This window comes from Microcaecilia unicolor, chromosome 7, assembly GCF_901765095.1.
Source record: "Microcaecilia unicolor chromosome 7, aMicUni1.1, whole genome shotgun sequence".
Taxonomy (NCBI): domain Eukaryota; kingdom Metazoa; phylum Chordata; class Amphibia; order Gymnophiona; family Siphonopidae; genus Microcaecilia; species Microcaecilia unicolor.
In genome coordinates this window covers 49,549,346-49,568,165 of record NC_044037.1, presented here as the reverse complement: position 1 = coordinate 49,568,165, position 18,820 = coordinate 49,549,346, and the positions used below count along the sequence as shown (strand labels likewise).

Sequence of the window (18,820 nt, the reverse complement as noted above, 5' to 3'; positions counted from 1 at the left end):
TAAGTTACACAAGAAAATCACACACGCACAAGTTGTCTATGCCTGCCTTTATGCAAATCTACATGTATACATGCTGTTAATTAATAACAGAGATTTCAATCATTTATTTTCCTTTTGGAGGAGAAAAAAAACTATGGGGGATTAAAAAGAACTCCCTCAATCCTTCCTGTTGAGTGTTGGCCCAAAGAACCTTTTTTTTTTTTTACAAATATACTCATGCATGGAAGCAGCAGTAAATCCCAACATCGATATATTGAGACACACATGTGAATTTCCTTTCGGAAATGGGGGATACATGTGGATCTTTGTTCCACCCGAACCACGTCCTCTTGCAATCTACATATAGTGCAGTTATACACATACAAATCACAACTAGGGCTACTAAAATAAAGGCCATTTTCTCAATTTAGGATTGTAACAATATTGTTTAGAATAATCATTGCAGAGGTGTTATGAGGATAATTTTCAGGCCATTTCACTCAGTTAACTAAGAAGTTACCCAGGGAAAATGAGGTTGTAAAGTCCCTTCCCCTTTATGAGTACCTGTACTATACTTTGCAAGGAATTTCCCTTTGAAAATGTGCTTGCAAGTCCACAAGCTTCTCTCCTGCCAGCTTACAGACTGTTGTAATTTGAATTGCGCTGCTAGCTCTGACATCAGCACTTTCTAACAACATAGGGAGAACTTGCTCTAAGGTGTCCCGCTGAAGGAGCATGCCAAATGGGCATGTCCCTTTGTGCATCCCTTTGTGCAGCGTCGTGCATGACTTGCCAGAGTAGAGCAGCTCCTTGGTCCTTCATCTGCCCTTGACAATCTGTAACTATGAGTTTTACCATGCTGTGTCAAATGAACTTTGTTCCTTGGTTCTGCTGCTTGCTGATCTGTGCACAGTGGCTCTTTCCTCACACTGTTGCGCTGGAGTTCCATGTTCAATCCCTATTATAATCTCTCGTAGGATTAGTCGCTCAGTCCCTGCCTATACAACCTTGTTCCAGTCAAGCTTCTCTTGCGCTTATGCGAGGCAAGTCACTTCCTTCTCCAGGTGCCATTTAATCAACTTACCTACATTTAGTTCAGTCTCCATCTCCTACAACCCTATTCCAATTTGATATGTAAACGCTAGGACAGTTGTCAATAAAACTGATATTATTAGGGACTGGTTGGTGGAGAAACAATTTAGGTTGTTGCTGGTTTCTGAAATGTGGTTTTGTTCAACAGAAGATCCTTTACTCAATGCTGTATGTCCCCTGGGTTACAAGGTCCTTCATCAAACTAGAGCTAAACAGAGAGGAGGTGGAATTGCCATCATTTATAAGGCCTTCTTCAAAGTAGAACTATTGTCTCAACTGAACTCTTCTGCTCTTGAGATTTTTGCCTGCAAATTAAGCGATCCTGCATTGCTGGAGCCCATATGACTTGTTCTGTTCTATCACCCTCCAGGAAGCTGGTCTGCCTTGGAAAGCATTTTACTGAATTCCTCTCAAATATTTGTGTTAAATTTGCTAATGTTTTATTAGTAGGTGATATTAACTTGCATCTTGATAACCCTTGGGATGTCAAGACAATACTTGATTTCCTTGCCTCCTGGAGATTTCTTCTGTCACACTTCCAATCCTCCCACATTAGGGGTCATCTGCTAGATCTGCTGGCTTATAGAACTATGCATGTGGTGAATTTCTACTTGGGAAACCAATCCTGGTGTCATGTCCTTTGGTCAGACCATAAGACTCTGGAGTTCACTTTTTACTGGAGGGAAGTTACTAGATCTTTTCAGTCCACTGTCACCTCTCCTTCTTTTAAATAGAGAGGCAGAATTGATCCTGTAAAATTCTGATCTGGAATCTTTGATAGGCCAGAACTTCCAGATGCAGACAGCAAGGATTTCTTGTGCAAGTGGGATGAATTATGTAGTTTTACCTGGATAATACAGCTCCCTTCAAAGTTTTTGCCCAAACTCACCCATAGGGTGTCTCCCTGGTACAATCAAGATATTCTTCTCCTGAAGAGGCAGAGTAGAAAATTAGAGAAGAAGTGGTCCAGGCATAAATCTGATGAGAATAAAATGCTTTGGAGGAAAACTATCAGGGCTTATAAGAAAAAGATTTAGAAGCTAAAACCCTCTGCTTTAAAGAGCAAATTGGTCACAACCACTTAAACACCCATACGCTCTTCAACCTTATTAATAAGCTTGTATCAACTGAAAACTTAACATCAGTAACTGTAGCCATTCCCTCTGCTAATCAATTTGCTATGTATTTCGAACAAAAAGTAACTAACATTAGGGGGACTGTGTTACAACTTAAGGCCACTAACATTCAATCTTGCTTCAAGCAGCCTAGTCTGAATGCTGGTATTGCAGCTGACTGTTTGTGGCCCTCTATTGTTACCCACTTATGAGACTGTCAAGTCTTTTCTCGCAAAGTATTCTTCCTCACATTGCCTTCTGGATGCTTGTCCAAGTTATTTATTAAAAACTGCACCAGAAGGCTTTATTGATCTTCTTCAAGCTCATGTAGCCTAGTGGTTAGTGCAGTGGACTTTGATCCTGGGGAACTGAGTTTGATTCCCACTGCAGCTCCTTGTGACTCTGGGCAAGTCTCTTAACCCTCCATTGCCTGTGGTACAAAAATAAATACCTGAATATATGTAAACTGCTTTGAATATAGTTGCAAAAACCTCAGAAAGGCAGTATTTCAAGTCCTATTTCCCTTTCCCTCATATCTCATTTATGCTGACTCAAAGGGCTTTTCCTAAGCACAAAATGTTTCATAATACTTACCCTAATCCCTAAGAGCACATAGCATTATTGGGAGATGTTACTAATTACAGGCTTGTCGCTTCTATCCCATTGTTGACTAAGGTAATGGAGGGAATAGTTGGTACTCAGCTTATGAATCACCTTTCCTCTTTCTCCCTCTTGCATAAACCCTAGTCAGGCTTTAGACCTTGTTATAGTACTGAGAGGGTCTTGACCACCTTAATATCTGATTTTAGGAAAGCAGTCAGTCTAGTTTTTAGTGATGCAATTCGATATGTCAAGTACCTTTGACCTTGTCAAGTTACTTTTAGGCCTGTTGGATCAGTTTGGATTGTGTTGGAAGGTCCACCAATGGTTCCACAGCTTCCTAAAATCTGGATCATATCAGGTAAAGTTGTCAGGTTCTCTATCACCTTCCTGGTCTCCTGACTGTGGGGTGCCACAGGGCTTGCCGCTTTCTCCAATCTTATTCAATGTTATGATGGCTCCATTAGGTGAAAGGCTAGAGGCAGCAGGGTTCTGCCTTTTATTTATTTTGACGATGTCACAATCTATATCCCTTTCAAGACTGGTCTTCCAGAAATTGTCCCTAAGAATAGGCTTGATCTGGATTTGTTGGCATCCTGGGCTTCCAAATTTAAGTTTAAGTTAAATAGAGATAAGACTAAATTTATTGTGGTAATCAACCCCTTTGACCGTACCACATATAATAATTTTACTATTGACAATGTGTTATACCCCCTAGAATCTATGCTTAGGGTACTAGGTGTATTAATTGACAGTCACCTCACATTCGAGCCTCAGGTTTCCTCAGTAGTGAAAAATTCCTTCAGTTCTCTTTGGAAGCTGAGGAGAATCAGATCATATTTCTCACCAGACATCTTTAGACTACTAGTTCAATCCTTGGTTTTAACTCAATTCGATTACTGCAATTCCATCTATGCTGGATGTAAGGAGGGTGTCCTAAAAAGGCTACAAATGGCCCAAAATACTGCAGCCAGGCTTGTCCTCAAGGTATCATGTTTTGATAGAGCCACTCCATTATTATGCAAGCTGCACTGGTTGCCCATTAAAACCAGGATTATTTTAAAATTATGTATTTTTGTCTTTCAAATATTATATAGCATGACACCAGATTATATGCAGTCCTTAATAACTATTCTCCAACGTAATATAACCTCTGGTTCTAGGGACTGCCTTAGACTTCATCTTTCAGATTGCAAGAGAGTACGTTACAAGTCAGTTCACTCTGCTGACTTTAGATACCAGGGTGATAAGTGGTGGAATTCACTGCCAATGGCAATCAAGGGTCAGCCTGATTACTTGGTATTTTGTAAAAGACTGAAAATTTGTCTCTTTGAGAGGTTTCTATCCATTGATGGAGTATTTTAGATTGCAACTGGCAATCAAAAGGTCTATATTTTAAATTTTGTTTATGGCTTTGTAAACCTTGTCTGTTGTTTATTAATAGTAAGCCACATTGAACTCATGTTTGGGATAATGTGAGATATAAATGTCTAAATAAATAAATAAATACATAAATACATAAAATGGCCCAATCTATATGTATTCTAGAAGTACCTAAACCATGGAAACCCTTGTGGAAGTAGAGGTCAATTTTCAAAACCAGCTCTTGCAGATAAAATAGTGTTTCACCTGTGGAAATGGTCTGTTTCAAGATTGCCCTTCCTGCATGTGAATCAGAGTATGTGGACAATTCAACCAGTTGTGTATTTTAATCTGGATCGGGGAGAGATATTCCTGGGATCGAATTAGGCAAGGGAGCACACACACATTGTTTTAGGCAACAAAAGGACCCATGCAAAAGTATGAGCACACAGGTAAAAAAATATCTGTGAACTTGTGCAGGTAGCATGAAAATTGGCCCAGTGTCTATAAGTTAAGATTCCAATATTTACATGGAGCAAAACCTGGCAATCTGATAACACGTCAGTTTGTTTTGTAGAATGGATTTGGTGCAGTTCCTCTAAGGTGAAAATATTAATTGTACAGTAACTTTCTCATTCTTTTCTAGCCCCACCAGTTCAGTAACTGGTTGGTCCTTGATATGTCATGTTTTACTTGAGATCACTATGGCAACCAACATTTTGATCCAGTGAAGATATCTATAGGGCAGTGTTATTCAATGTAAGGTTTATAGGTTAGGATTGGCTTCCATTCAGAACTGCTTTAATTTTTAGGTTAGCATCATTGGCTTACACAGACAGTTCAGTTTGGGAGTTTACAAGAACCCATTTAAAATTATTTTTTTAAGTGAATGACCCTCAGTAAGAAACGTGAGAGACACCAAGTGGCAGTATATCATTAAAATTAGTCAAATAACTATATCTAATATATACACTACAGAGTTTTATTAATGAAAAACTTACCAGAATCTGCTACCTCTGATACAGGCTTTCCTAAAACATGAGCCATGTGTCCAAGTATGGAAAAGATAGCAAACCCAGCAAATACACTGGTGAAACAGTTTGTAATGCAAACAACAATGGAGTCTAAGTAACAGTTGTTGTTGAATGGATTGTAGGAAGACAGAGCAATCAGACCACCCCATGCCGTTGAAAGAGAAAAGAAGATCTGAGTAGCAGCATCTTTCCAAACCTAAAATGGGAAACAATTTTATATGAATTATGATGTAATTTAATGGAAACATAACAAACCATCAATAAATAAGGGCTGAGAGAGAGGCCAAAACTTCAGCCTCATATATATACTAAGCTGCATGAATTTTCATGGCAGATCAGCAATTTCACATGAAATTTTGCTACATATGCAAGTGAAGACATTTTCATATGCTGGATTTTGAGGAATTCTGGATTAATGGGCTGCTTTCTTAACAGACCTCCTTGTTGAGTGAGTGTGTGTGTGTGTGGGGAGGGGGTAGCCTAATGGTTAATGCAGTGAGCTAAGCACCAAGAGAATTGGATTTAATTCACATTGTGGCTCCTAGTGACGCTGGACAAGTCACTTAACCCTCCATTGGCCCAGGTACAAAAACTGACATTTGGGCTCATTTTCGAAAGAGAAGGATGCCCATCTTTCGATATAAATCGGAATATGGACGTCCTTCTCCCAGGGTTGTCCAAATCGGTATAATCGAAAGCCGATTTTGGACATCCCTAACTGCACTCCGTCGCAGGGATGGCCAAAGGTCAAGGGGGCGTGTTGGAGGCATAGCGAAGGCGGGGCTTAGGCGTGCCTAACACTTGGATGTCCTTGACCCATAATGGAAAAAAAGAAGGACGTCCCTGACAAGCACTTGGACGTTTTCACCCGGACCTGTTTTTACTATGACTAAGACACAAAAAGGTGCCCGAACTGACCAGATGACCACCGGAGAGAATCGGGGATGACCTCCCGTTATTCCCCCAGTGGTCACTAACCCCCTCCCACCCTCAAAAAACATGTTTAAAAATATTTCATGCCAGCCTCAGATATCATACTCAGGTCCATGACAGCAGTATGCAGGTCCCTGGAGCTGTTTTGGTGGGTGAGTGCACTTCAGACAGGCGGACCCAGCCCCATCCCCCCTTACCTGTTATATTTGTGGAGGAAACAGCGAGCCCTCCGCAATCCACTGTACCCACATCTAGGTGCCCCCCTTCACCCGTAAGGGCTATGGTAGTGGTGTACAGTTGTGGGTAGTGGGGCTTGGGGGGCTCAGCACACAAGGTAAGGCAGCTATGTACCTGGGAGCAATTTATGAAGTCCACTGCAGTGCCCCCTAGGGTGCCTGGCATGTCAGGGGACCACTGCACTACAAATGCTGGCTCCTCCTACGACCAAAATGGCTTACAAGTGTAAAACCTGATTTTAGAAAGCTAGCATATACACATATATATTTACACTATCTAGCTTATTTTTGAAAGGGAAGGACGCCCATCTTCCGTCACAAATCGGGAGATGGGCGTCCTCCCAAGGTCGCCCAAATCAGCATAATCGAAAGCTGATTTTTTGTGTCTTCAACTGCTTTCTGTCGCGGGGACGACCAAAGTTCATGGGGACGTGTCGGCAGTGTACCAAAGGCGGGACGGGTGCGTGGTTAAGAGATGGGCATCCTCAGCCGATAATGGAAAAAAGAAAGGCGTCCCTCACGAGCATTTGGTCAACTTTACTTGGTCCCCTTTTTTTCACGATCAAGCCTCAAAAAGGTGCCCGAACTGACCAGATGACCACTGGAGGGAATCAGGGATGACCTCCCCTTACTCCCCCAGTGGTCACCAACCCTCTCCCACCCTAAAAAGAAATTTTAAACATTTTTTTCAAGCCTTTATGCCAGCCTCAAATGTCATACCCAGCTCCGTCACAGCAGTATGCAGGTCACTGGAGCAGTTTTTAGTGGGTGCAGTGCACTTCAGGCAGGCGGACCCAGGCCCATCCCCCCCACACCTGTGACACTTGTGGTGGTAAATGTGAGCCTTCCAAAACCCACCCGAAACCCACTGTACCCACATGTAGATGCCCCCCTTCATCCCTAAGGCCTATGGTAGTGATGTACAGTTGTGGGTAGTGGGTATTAGGGGGGGTTTGGGGGGCTCAGCACCCAAGGTAAGGGAGCTATGCACCTAGGAGCTTTTTCTGAAGTCCACCGCAGTGCCCTCTAGGGTGCCTGGTTGGTGTCCTGGCATGTGAGGAGGAACAGTGCACTACGAATGCTGGCTCCTCCCATGATCAAAGGACTTGGATTTGGTCGTTTTTGAGATCGGCGTCCTCAGTTTCCATTATGGCCGAAAACCGGAGACGACCATCTCTAAGGTCGACCTAAATGTTGAGATTTGGGCGTCCCCGACTGTATTATCGAAACGAAAGATGGACGCCCATCTTGTTTCGATAATACGAGTTTCCCCGCCCCTTCACGGGGACATCCTCAGAGATGGGCGCCCTTAGAGATGGGCGTCCCCGTTTGAAAATGCCCCTCCAAGTGTAGACTGCAAATGGCAGTATTTGGATAGGGCCTGGCAGAACTACAAACTACATGTGTATTCCCCATTTTAGAAAGGGACTATACATGTATATCTGAATATATCAACATCAGGATTTACAGGTGCTCCCTTGCAATTGTAGATTTGTAAATAGTATTTGTTTGGGCCTACCAAACAGGAAGGATTAAGAGTTCAATTTTTCACAATGGCAATGAATTCCTTCCTTCAGAATTTACTAAAACGGATATCTACCTATGCCAGAAATGGATTTCAAGGGTAAAATAATACAGAGGAACTGAAACAAATCTCATTGAGCCACATCAACAAGTTAAAGAGTAGTAAATCACCATCACCTGTACAGTGGGGGAAATAAGTATTTGATCCCTTGCTGATTTTGTAAGTTTGCCCACTGACAAAGACATGAGCAGCCCATAATTGAAGGGTAGGTTATTGGTAACAGTGAGAGATAGCACATCACAAATTAAATCCGGAAAATCACATTGTGGAAAGTATATGAATTTATTTGCATTCTGCAGAGGGAAATAAGTATTTGATCCCCCACCAACCAGTAAGAGATCTGGCCCCTACAGACCAGGTAGATGCTCCAAATCAACTCGTTACCTGCATGACAGACAGCTGTCGGCAATGGTCACCTGTATGAAAGACACCTGTCCACAGACTCAGTGAATCAGTCAGACTCTAACCTCTACAAAATGGCCAAGAGCAAGGAGCTGTCTAAGGATGTCAGGGACAAGATCATACACCTGCACAAGGCTGGAATGGGCTACAAAACCATCAGTAAGACGCTGGGCGAGAAGGAGACAACTGTTGGTGCCATAGTAAGAAAATGGAAGAAGTACAAAATGACTGTCAATCGACAAAGATCTGGGGCTCCACGCAAAATCTCACCTCGTGGGGTATCCTTGATCATGAGGAAGGTTAGAAATCAGCCTACAACTACAAGGGGGGAACTTGTCAATGATCTCAAGGCAGCTGGGACCACTGTCACCACGAAAACCATTGGTAACACATTACGACATAACGGATTGCAATCCTGCAGTGCCCGCAAGGTCCCCCTGCTCCGGAAGGCACATGTGACGGCCCGTCTGAAGTTTGCCAGTGAACACCTGGATGATGCCGAGAGTGATTGGGAGAAGGTGCTGTGGTCAGATGAGACAAAAATTGAGCTCTTTGGCATGAACTCAACTCGCCGTGTTTGGAGGAAGAGAAATGCTGCCTATGACCCAAAGAACACCGTCCCCACTGTCAAGCATGGAGGTGGAAATGTTATGTTTTGGGGGTGTTTCTCTGCTAAGGGCACAGGACTACTTCACCGCATCAATGGGAGAATGGATGGGGCCATGTACCGTACAATTCTGAGTGACAACCTCCTTCCCTCCGCCAGGGCCTTAAAAATGGGTCGTGGCTGGGTCTTCCAGCACGACAATGACCCAAAACATACAGCCAAGGCAACAAAGGAGTGGCTCAGGAAGAAGCACATTAGGGTCATGGAGTGGCCTAGCCAGTCACCAGACCTTAATCCCATTGAAAACTTATGGAGGGAGCTGAAGCTGCGAGTTGCCAAGCGACAGCCCAGAACTCTTAATGATTTAGAGATGATCTGCAAAGAGGAGTGGACCAAAATTCCTCCTGACATGTGTGCAAACCTCATCATCAACTAGAGAAGACGTCTGACCGCTGTGCTTGCCAACAAGGGTTTTGCCACCAAGTATTAGGTCTTGTTTGCCAGAGGGATCAAATACTTATTTCCCTCTGCAGAATGCAAATAAATTCATATACTTTCCACAATGTGATTTTCCGGATTTAATTTGTGATGTGCTATCTCTCACTGTTACCAATAACCTACCCTTCAATTATGGGCTGCTCATGTCTTTGTCAGTGGGCAAACTTACAAAATCAGCAAGGGATCAAATACTTATTTCCCCCACTGTACCACTAAATAGTGATCTGTAACCTATGTTTAAAATTGTCCATAGTACTTGAAAATTAGAGGGCAGCCAATGTAATGCTGATATTTCAAAAGGGTTCTTGGGTGATCTAGGACATTACAGACTGATAAGCCGGACATTCAGTGCCAGGCAAAATAGTGGAAACCATTATAAAGAATAAAATTACTGAACACATAACCAAACATGGTTTAATGGGACAGAATCGACATGAATTAAGCCAAGGGAAATCTTGCCTCACTGATTTGCTTCATTTCTTTGAAGGCATAAATAATCATATGGATAAAGGTGAGCTGGTTGATGTAGTGTATCTAAATTTTCAGAAAGCTTCTGACAAAGTCCTGCTGCTGAAGCTGTTCTAACCACACCCACTGACTCCATGTTCATTTGTCCAGCTATCTCCGCTCCACTCCTGCTGCTGTTCTAACCATGCCCACTGACCTAAGTTCAAGATGATGTCCCCAGAGACTACAGATTCCACACTGACTGCGGCGAGCTCTATAACACCCATTTGTACCTGAATAATGTGTTGCTGCTGTTTTATTGTTGTGCTTTCTCTCATTGCACTTTGTCCACCTTTCTCCGCTCTGCTTCTGCTGCTGTTCTAACCATGCCCACTAACCCCGCACTCAAAGAGACTTCCCTGGAGACTATAGATTCCACACTGACTGCGGTACGCGCCTGTTGCATACCAGAGAAGGACCACAAAGGATTATGTCCTGCTCCTTTGCATGTTCCTTCGTAATCTCCTTTGCATGCTGACAGCTTTACCATTTGTTCTCTTTGTGTTTGCTTTCTCTGCAATTAAAATGATGCTCAATTACACTAACTTCACTATTCCAGTTCATATAGGTCACTGAGCCTCGCCCTACCTCCTTACTTTTCACCCAGCATGTCAGTGGACACCTGTTCAACATTTTTGTTCAATGTCAACTGTCTAGTAGTTCCTTTTCAACTTAACCTATGAAATATCTGCTCTTTGAAGAATAAGTACTTTCTGTTATTGGATATCTTCTCACGAAGACCTGGCTCAGAAATGTTGAGTCCATTTATTTAACTCGATTTTGTCCTTCAACATATATTCCTCTCACTACCTGCCGACCCAGGAAATGCAGAGATGGTGTAATTTTGCTTGCTCTGTCCTCACTTAAACCCAAGGTATTACGTTCCCATTCTTCTGCTTTCTTAGATTCTCTTTTGGTCCAATCTGCTCTTCGACCAGGCCCCCTACTTCTTTGGGGTGATTTTAATATCCATGTTGACAAGCCTGCAACTCAGCTTGAATTTGATTTTCTTGCACTTCCGAGCAATCTAGGCTTTTCATTTCTCTCTTCTCAACCCACAAAGAAAGATGGACACTTCCTGGCTATCATAGCCACAAGAGGTATTTGTATTCCATTGTCATCTCTCGGTGCCATTCTTTATCTTGGTCTGATCATTTTTTTCTGTCTTTTACCTGGCTACTTTCCTTCAATTCTATCTCTCCCTTTCTTTCTTTTTACCACTCAGGCTCCTATCACACTTTTGACAAAGACTCTTTCTCTTCTCTATGCCTTTCCAATCTGCCTTCTTCAGTCTGTGTATCGCTGGGCTCTAAAATTCAAGAATTTTTTGATTCTCTTTCTGTAGAACTTTACAGCTCAGCACCTCTTAAAGTCTACCCCCATGATATTCAGCTGGTGGCGGTCAGCCATTTTTTTAAGCACTCACCGATGCCTGCTAAATTAGCCCCCAGTATTCAGTGCCGGGCCATGTCCAGGCACTGGCACTAAATATTGGAGACTAAGTGAGGGCGGGCAGGCTGCCGGAGCTTATGCGGGCCACGGCTGAATATCGGCTGGGACCAGCATAACTATTTTTTTTTTAATTAAACCTTCCCGATCCCCTTCCAGCCTAATACCCCCCTACTACCCCTTCCCTCACTGTGATTTACTAAATCTCTCCTATCCCCCTGAATGACCCCCCCCCAGTTCCCGCCCACTCTCGATGTCTAGGTAGACCCCCTCACTCCTGCCCCCTTGCCACTGCCCTTCAAAGTGAGTGCTGTGACCTCTCATGGCAGCAGAACGTGGAAGGATCTGACTGAAAATAATAGGAGTGGAGAAGTATTCTAATGGTTAGTGCAGTGGGCTGAGAACCTGGTGAACTGGATATCATTCCCACTGCAGCTCCTTGTGATCCTGGGCAAGTAACTTAACCTTCCACTGCCCCAGGTACAAACTTAGGTTGTGAGCCCACTAGGGACAGAAAACGTACCTGCATATAGTATATGTAAACTGCTTTGGTTGTACCCACAGAAAAGTGCTATATCAAATCCATGACCCTTTACCTTTTAAGGAATGGCAAGTTAAATGCAAAATGCTGGCAAGGAAGGCAAAGAGAGAGACTTTGAAAAGAAGATTCAATTGGAGGCAAAAACACATAGAAAAACTTGTTTAGGTATATTAGAAGCAAGAAGCTGGTAAAAGAATCAGTTGGACCGCTAGATGACTGAGGGATAAAAAGGGCACTCAGGGAAGACCAGGCAATAGTGGAGATATCAAATAAATTCTTTGCTTCAGTTTTTACCGAGGAAGATGTAGGAGAGACACCAGTTGCAGAAGTGTTATTCAATGCTGACGAGTCAGAAAAACAAACAAATCTCACTTTTGCACTCATGTACTTAACCTTCTGGCATAGTGGGAGAAACCAATATTGTGGTGTAATTTAAGCATGCCTGGGACAGATATAGAGGACAATGCTAAGAAAAGAGTTGAGATTTTCAGTAAAAGATTGAAACATGTGGGGAGAGATGAGGAGAAAAGGAATTTGTCTTTTTTGTATGCTTTTTTACCCAGGACCAAAGAGGTGGACAAGATTATATGGCTCATAGCTGGGATAGCTAAAGCACTCTAGAAGGGAATAAGGAAACAGTTATCTGCTGTCATATATCAAGTTGCAATGAACTTACTAGAAATACAAAAGGACCAGCATACACTACTTACATGGGCAATTATGACCATACTTTGGGACACTCAATATAATTAACAAATTCAGATTTTTCTAGAAAATACTTTCCTGATATATTATGTTATTAATAATTTGGTCTCTACTGAATGATACAGTATTTCCAAAAGCAAAGTAGGGGTCTTAAATACACATATTGAAAATACTACACCATTGTCTTCAACTCCTGAAGCTTTAATTTGGAAATTGTTAATCGTTGATTTTATAATGCCGTTTCTTAACATTCAAACTATTTCACATTTTCTAGTGCAGATAAGGATAATTATTTAGTTAATTCATTTTCATCAGCCCAAAAGACTTACCTCTGCATACTGTAATTTTGAAATGTCAGATTGTTTCCCAATATAAAAGTTAATGCCATCCAAAGCTCCATCTAGGGTAATACCTCGTATAAGAAGGACGACCAACACAAAGTATGGGAAGAGAGCTGTAAAATATACCACCTGCCAACAGCGCAGCAGACATTTAACTGACTTGAATAAATCCCTTGTCATGTATATTCTTTTCAATATTCTTCTTACAATAATAGCAGTAGCAGTGCAAGATTTACATTATGACACAGCAAGTATATCAAATGCTACTCCCATAAACATATGAGGCCACAGTCAGCATTTCTTTTAAACACCAGCCGTGGTGTTTAAATTGTCTAGTCTGTAAAAGTGGCAGTTCTGAATATATGTATTAATCAGTAACCAGCTGCTATCTGAAAAACCACGTGTTATAGTTAGGTCAGCTTTTTTGCTATCCTAAATCTATCTGCATAGCTTTCTGGATAATGTTTGAATATTTCTAACTGTCTGTAGAGTTAGATGGAACATTCATGCTCCAGCCTCACTCTGCTCTGGAACTATCCAGATCCTTAAGACTGGAAGATATTTGTTGTTTATAATTAATCCCTCCTGAGGCAGTAACAAAACAGAAGGGTCCTTTTGTCGAGGAAATGGCATGTTGCTTCAGCTAATATGTTTGGAGCTCACCCTGGATGAAGGTTGGACATTGGATCACCACCCTTGTGGAGAAGATAAGTGATTACATTTTTGCTGTGCACGTTTTTGAATTTATGATTATCTTCTTCAGTAGTCATTTTTCTTAATAGTTTTTGTATTAACTTAGTACTTCATTATTATTAAGAAATTTCCTCTTTTATGGGGGGGCTGCAGTGGGTTTTTTTTTTCTCCGTTAGGGAGTTGTTTTGCACTGTTACATTGAAGCCTATGATGAGAGCCTATTAAGGGGAAGACCATCATTGTAGGCACCCTAGGCTTTTGAAGTTTCCTTTACTTAAATATTCTATATATATGAAGTCCTGGGTTAATAGCTAGTTGTTAGAGCAATTTTTGATTTAGTTACTATCCAGATACTGCCATTAAAAATTCAAACAGAGTGCACTGGCACAATCTCTTTAGTGCTGCAGAAAATTCAAGGTTAGGGCCTTTATCTGGATAACAGCTTCTATAGAACAATACATTTATTTCCAAAGCAAAACACTATAATCCCTGAGAATATTTATATTTAAGTTACTACATAAACTATAAAATATATTTTTTTATTTATGCATTTTAGGAATGCACACTCATTAGTATACACTCAGAGGCTCTTTTACTAAGGCTCGCTAGAATTTGTACTTAGCACATCTTAATACAGGACTTCCAGTATAGTAAGATTCAACATGGTAACCTTTAGGCCATTTGTTAATCTATTTTTTTTTATTTCAGACCGCATATTGTCAATAGTGCATATTACCTCTAAGAAATTAACACAGGAGCATTTACTGCCCCCTATTTATGAGGCCCTACGTGCTCCAATGTTAACTCCGCATTAGTCAGTTAGATTCTATATATGGCGCCCGAAAAATTGGCACCGAAAAAAATTCCGCCTAGGTGTATTCTATAAACCCTACCTAAATTTATTCTCAGTTTATAGAATACACCTAGAGCCCTTATGTGCGCCTCAGGATATAAGCATACGCTGAACATACTACAAGAGAGAATGTGGTACCAGCGTAGAAAAAAATGATACTGACATTGTCAAACAAATATATTTAACAGGTCATAACTTGGTTTAACTTATAAGAATGGCAGCAATAAATGCCGCAGAATGCTACGCTTCAAATATTTATAAACATGTGAAGAAACATTTTCTGTCACACTTTTCAAATTAAATCATAAATGAAGCCAGATATTTAGAGGGGGGAGGGGGGTTCTCCAGGTACCTTTCCAGAAGATTTTATTCCTTTAACCAATGATGATCCAACTAGTATCCACGCCAGGAGGAGGCAAAAGGCTAAATACCACACAATACCACCAGTATCATCAATACCAGTGGATCGACGGAGGGCTATTTTACTGAACCAAAAAAAAAAAAGACACACAAGCATTTATGAATACAGAGTACCTCTACTTAAATCTGGACTAGCTGTTAGAATGGGAAGTAGCAGCATATAGATATACATATATATATATATATATATATATATATATATATATATATATATATATATATAGATAGATAGATAGATAGATAGATAGATAGATAGATGTATATATATATATAGATATATATAGATATAGATATATAGATATAGATATATATAGATATATATTTACAAAATATTACAACAAATTCCTACAACTCCATTGTAGGGGTCTATTTACAAAACCAGTGGTTCTCAAACCTATACTGAAGGACTTCCAGCCAAGTTGGGTTTTCAAGATATCCCTAATGAATATCATTAGTAATACACAAATGGCTACCATACAAAAACAATCAACAATCCAAATGAATCAATATATAATTTTGTTAAGAATATGAAACATTAATTTAAAAATATATTTATAAAGAAAATATCCTGTTATCAAAACTCTAAATAATTACTCTTTATTTTACCAAAATCAATATCCTAAAACATTAATCATACAAATCCCCACTAAGACCAAAAACATTTAAAATCTCCCCTCTGGGAATGGTACAAATCTACACACATTATTACTCAGCTAATACGTAATATTTGACAAAAGCTGTATCATATCATATACCAATCATTTTGCATCATCCCAGATCATAATGTTAAAATACACAAGACAACAAATATAATAAATTAAGAAAGTCTTCCACAATGGAGCTAGTTCCATAGATTGTAACTCTTAAGAAGTCGTGTATGCTGTCAAATGTCCCTGCGATTTGTAGTATATTGGGGAAAACTATTAGGAAGATCAAAATTCGTATAGCTCAGCATTTAAGTAACATATGATTACAGCAAGTTGATACCCCATTGGTAGCTCACTGGGTTCAGAATAAACATTCCTTGAGTGAATTATGTTTTGTAGTACTTATGTAATTGGCTTCACATAGAGGTGGGTGACATTATAAAGAAATTACGTTTTAAAAAGCAAAAATGTATTTACTTGTGGGACATGGTGGAGCCCAGTGGGCTCAATAAGGAGGTGGACTAGTCTTTACTGGCCAGGTGATTCTTGACTCCGTCTTTTTTAGTGGGGTGGTTAGTATATTAATATGCAGTGTTTATTTCATTGCGCATATGTTGGCATCTTTGGAGCAGTGAGGCGCCATCAGCAGAGAGCTACGGATTCCCGATCCTGATGCGGCAGGCGCTATGGTTTTCACTTGTAAGTGTTTTTGTAGTTAGTTAGGTTAGGATTAGTTCATTTTTTTAGATTTTTGTGTGTCTCATTTTTGTAGAATTTGGTCTCCTGAGGAAGCATATTGTGAAACATGGTACATGTTGAGACCAAGACGTCATTTTAACCAAAATCCTCTGTTGAAGAGCATTGGAAGCAACACATTTTGTCTTTATCAATGGATTGGAGCATCACATTTGCTTTGAAAGTTCCTTAAAGAATGTTCATGGAACAGTAATACTATCTGAGGCGCTTATGAGCATTGACGATGTTGCATTGAGTTTGCTGATGGTGAAGATTTAACAGCCTTCATGACTCTATGGAACTAGCTCCATCATGGAAGACTTTCTTGATTTTTGGTGTTTGCTGCCTTTTGTATTTTAACATTATGATCTGAGAGAATGCAAAATGATTGGTATATGATACGATACAGCGTTTATCATAAATTTTGGGGTTATTTTAAAAAACAGACAGTTAAGCACATCCCCTTTGATTGCTCTGAGGCTCTGACCGAATGGAGCACTTTGTTGATAGTCCCTGCTTGACAGAGTTTACAATCTATTCAAAACAGATTACAGAGTTTCCTTTATTATGGGAATGATTAAAATAGCATGTGTACTGAACAGGTGAATAAGGGGTTAATAGTAAAAAGCAGCCTGAAAAAAGTGGACGTTTAGCCTGGATTTGAATAGGGCCAGAGACAGAGCATGACATACGGACTTAGGGCCAGATGCACTAAACTTAACGAGCCAGCAACGTGGTTTTTAAACTGGCTCTAGCCAGTTTAACGTGCAAGTAGTAAACCGGGACATGCACAAAAGGGCATTGTCTTGTCACGGTAGCAGCTAACAAAAACGGAATGCAGATGAGCAAATTAGTATTATAATGTGTATGTGATGCGATGCACTACTGTTTTCCGATCCCCTTACCGTGGAAAACCTAATGGGAGGTCTGCACCTCTCGTTGGGGCGGCTGCTGTGAGGGAATCAGAAGGAGAAAAAAATGTACAAAGCTTACAGCTGTCTTTTTTGGCTATTTTCCTGCTCAAACCTCCCCGGAAAATTCTTGCAGAGCTGAACAACACCTATAGCGAGCTCCAAAAACGTCTGAGAAGGATGATAATCTGGAAAAAAAACGTCCAAGTGCTCGTCAGGGACGTCCTTCTAAAGTGCCTAACATGGACGTACTTCACTGACAAAAACAAAAAAGGACATCCCTGACGAGCACTCAGACATTTGCAGCTTTCTCCAAGTGAAGGGCTACTACTTATTTTAATCATTGCTTTAAAAGTTGAACGAAGGAGGTTAGATTTGTCCCCCTTCCTCATCGCCAGCTGAAGCTCCTTGAGAGGGCTAATGGACGATTGTGAGCCCCCCCGCCCCACGGCCTCTCAGCCAATCACAGTGCGTTTAGCTGACACCAGTGACAGCTAAACGTGCTGTATTGGCTGAGAGAGACCTGGAGGCGGGGCATAATCGAAACGGAAGTCGAAATAATCCTCGAACATCCCGATTCTCTCCGGTAGTGGTCGTAAGAAAAACGCATCCAAGAAGGATGCCTATCAAAAAATCTGTAGAAAAAAAAAAAAAAGTCCCATCAGGGACGACCTTTTTTTTTTTTGACGTGAAGCCGTCTTTGGCATGCGCAGAGGTGCGAAGGCCACACGGCAGAACGAAGAAGAGCAGCGCTGGAGAACGATCTATTCTGATGGTGGGGCCTTGGGATCTCTGCCAGCCAAGGTACTTAACAGTTGCGGCAGGCAGCAGTGATCGAGGAGGGTGGGGAGGCAGCAGCAGCAATTGGGGGGGAGGGGGGTGGCGACAGCAGTAGTGATCGGGAGGGCAGTGGCAGCAGCGATCGAGGGCAGTGGTGGCAACGATCCTGGGGGGAGTGGGGGGCCCGGCAGCGGTGGCGATGATCCTGGGGGGGGGGGGGCGGCAGCATCCTTGTCCCGGGCCCGGCTCAGTCTCTCGGCGGCCCCAGCTGTGCACATACAGCACGGGCGTATGCTAACAGTTAATTGCTCCCAGGTATATAGTTCCCTTCCCTTGGGTGCTGAGCCCCCCAAATCCCCCCAAAACCCACTCCCCACAACTGTACACCACTACCATAGCCCTTATGGGTGAAGGGGGGCACCTACATGTGGGTACAGTGGGTTTTGGGTGGGTCTTGGAGGGTTCCCATTTACCACCACAAGTGTAACAGGTGGGGGGGGGATGGGCCTGGGTCCGCCTACCTGAAGTGCACTGCACCCACTAAAACTGCTCCAGGGACCTGCATACTGCTGTGATGGAGCTGGGTATGACATTTGAGGCTGGCATAGAGGCTGGTAAAAATAAATTTTAATTTTTTTTTGGGTGGGAGGGGGTTGGTGATCACTGGGGGAGTACGGGGAGGTGATCCCCGATTCCCTCCGGTGGTTATCTGGTCGGTTTGGGCACCTTTTTGAGGCTTGGTCCTGAAAATAAATGGACCAAGTAAAGTCGGCCAAATGCTCATCAGGGCCGGCC

General features: G+C 41.7%; 1 protein-coding gene across 1 annotated transcript in view; it reads right to left on the bottom strand.

Moving 5' to 3' along the window:
• The window catches only part of LOC115474987 (sodium- and chloride-dependent neutral and basic amino acid transporter B(0+)-like), an 88,060-nt gene that overhangs the window by 47,313 nt on the left and 21,927 nt on the right, over positions 1-18,820 (bottom strand). Inside the window, exons 6-8 of the mRNA XM_030210728.1 lie at positions 14,885-15,017; positions 12,975-13,115; positions 5,150-5,378 (exon numbers count right to left, since the gene is read on the bottom strand). Coding sequence (XP_030066588.1) covers positions 5,150-5,378; positions 12,975-13,115; positions 14,885-15,017 — 503 coding nt within the window. The remainder of the gene's footprint in view (positions 1-5,149; positions 5,379-12,974; positions 13,116-14,884; positions 15,018-18,820) is intronic.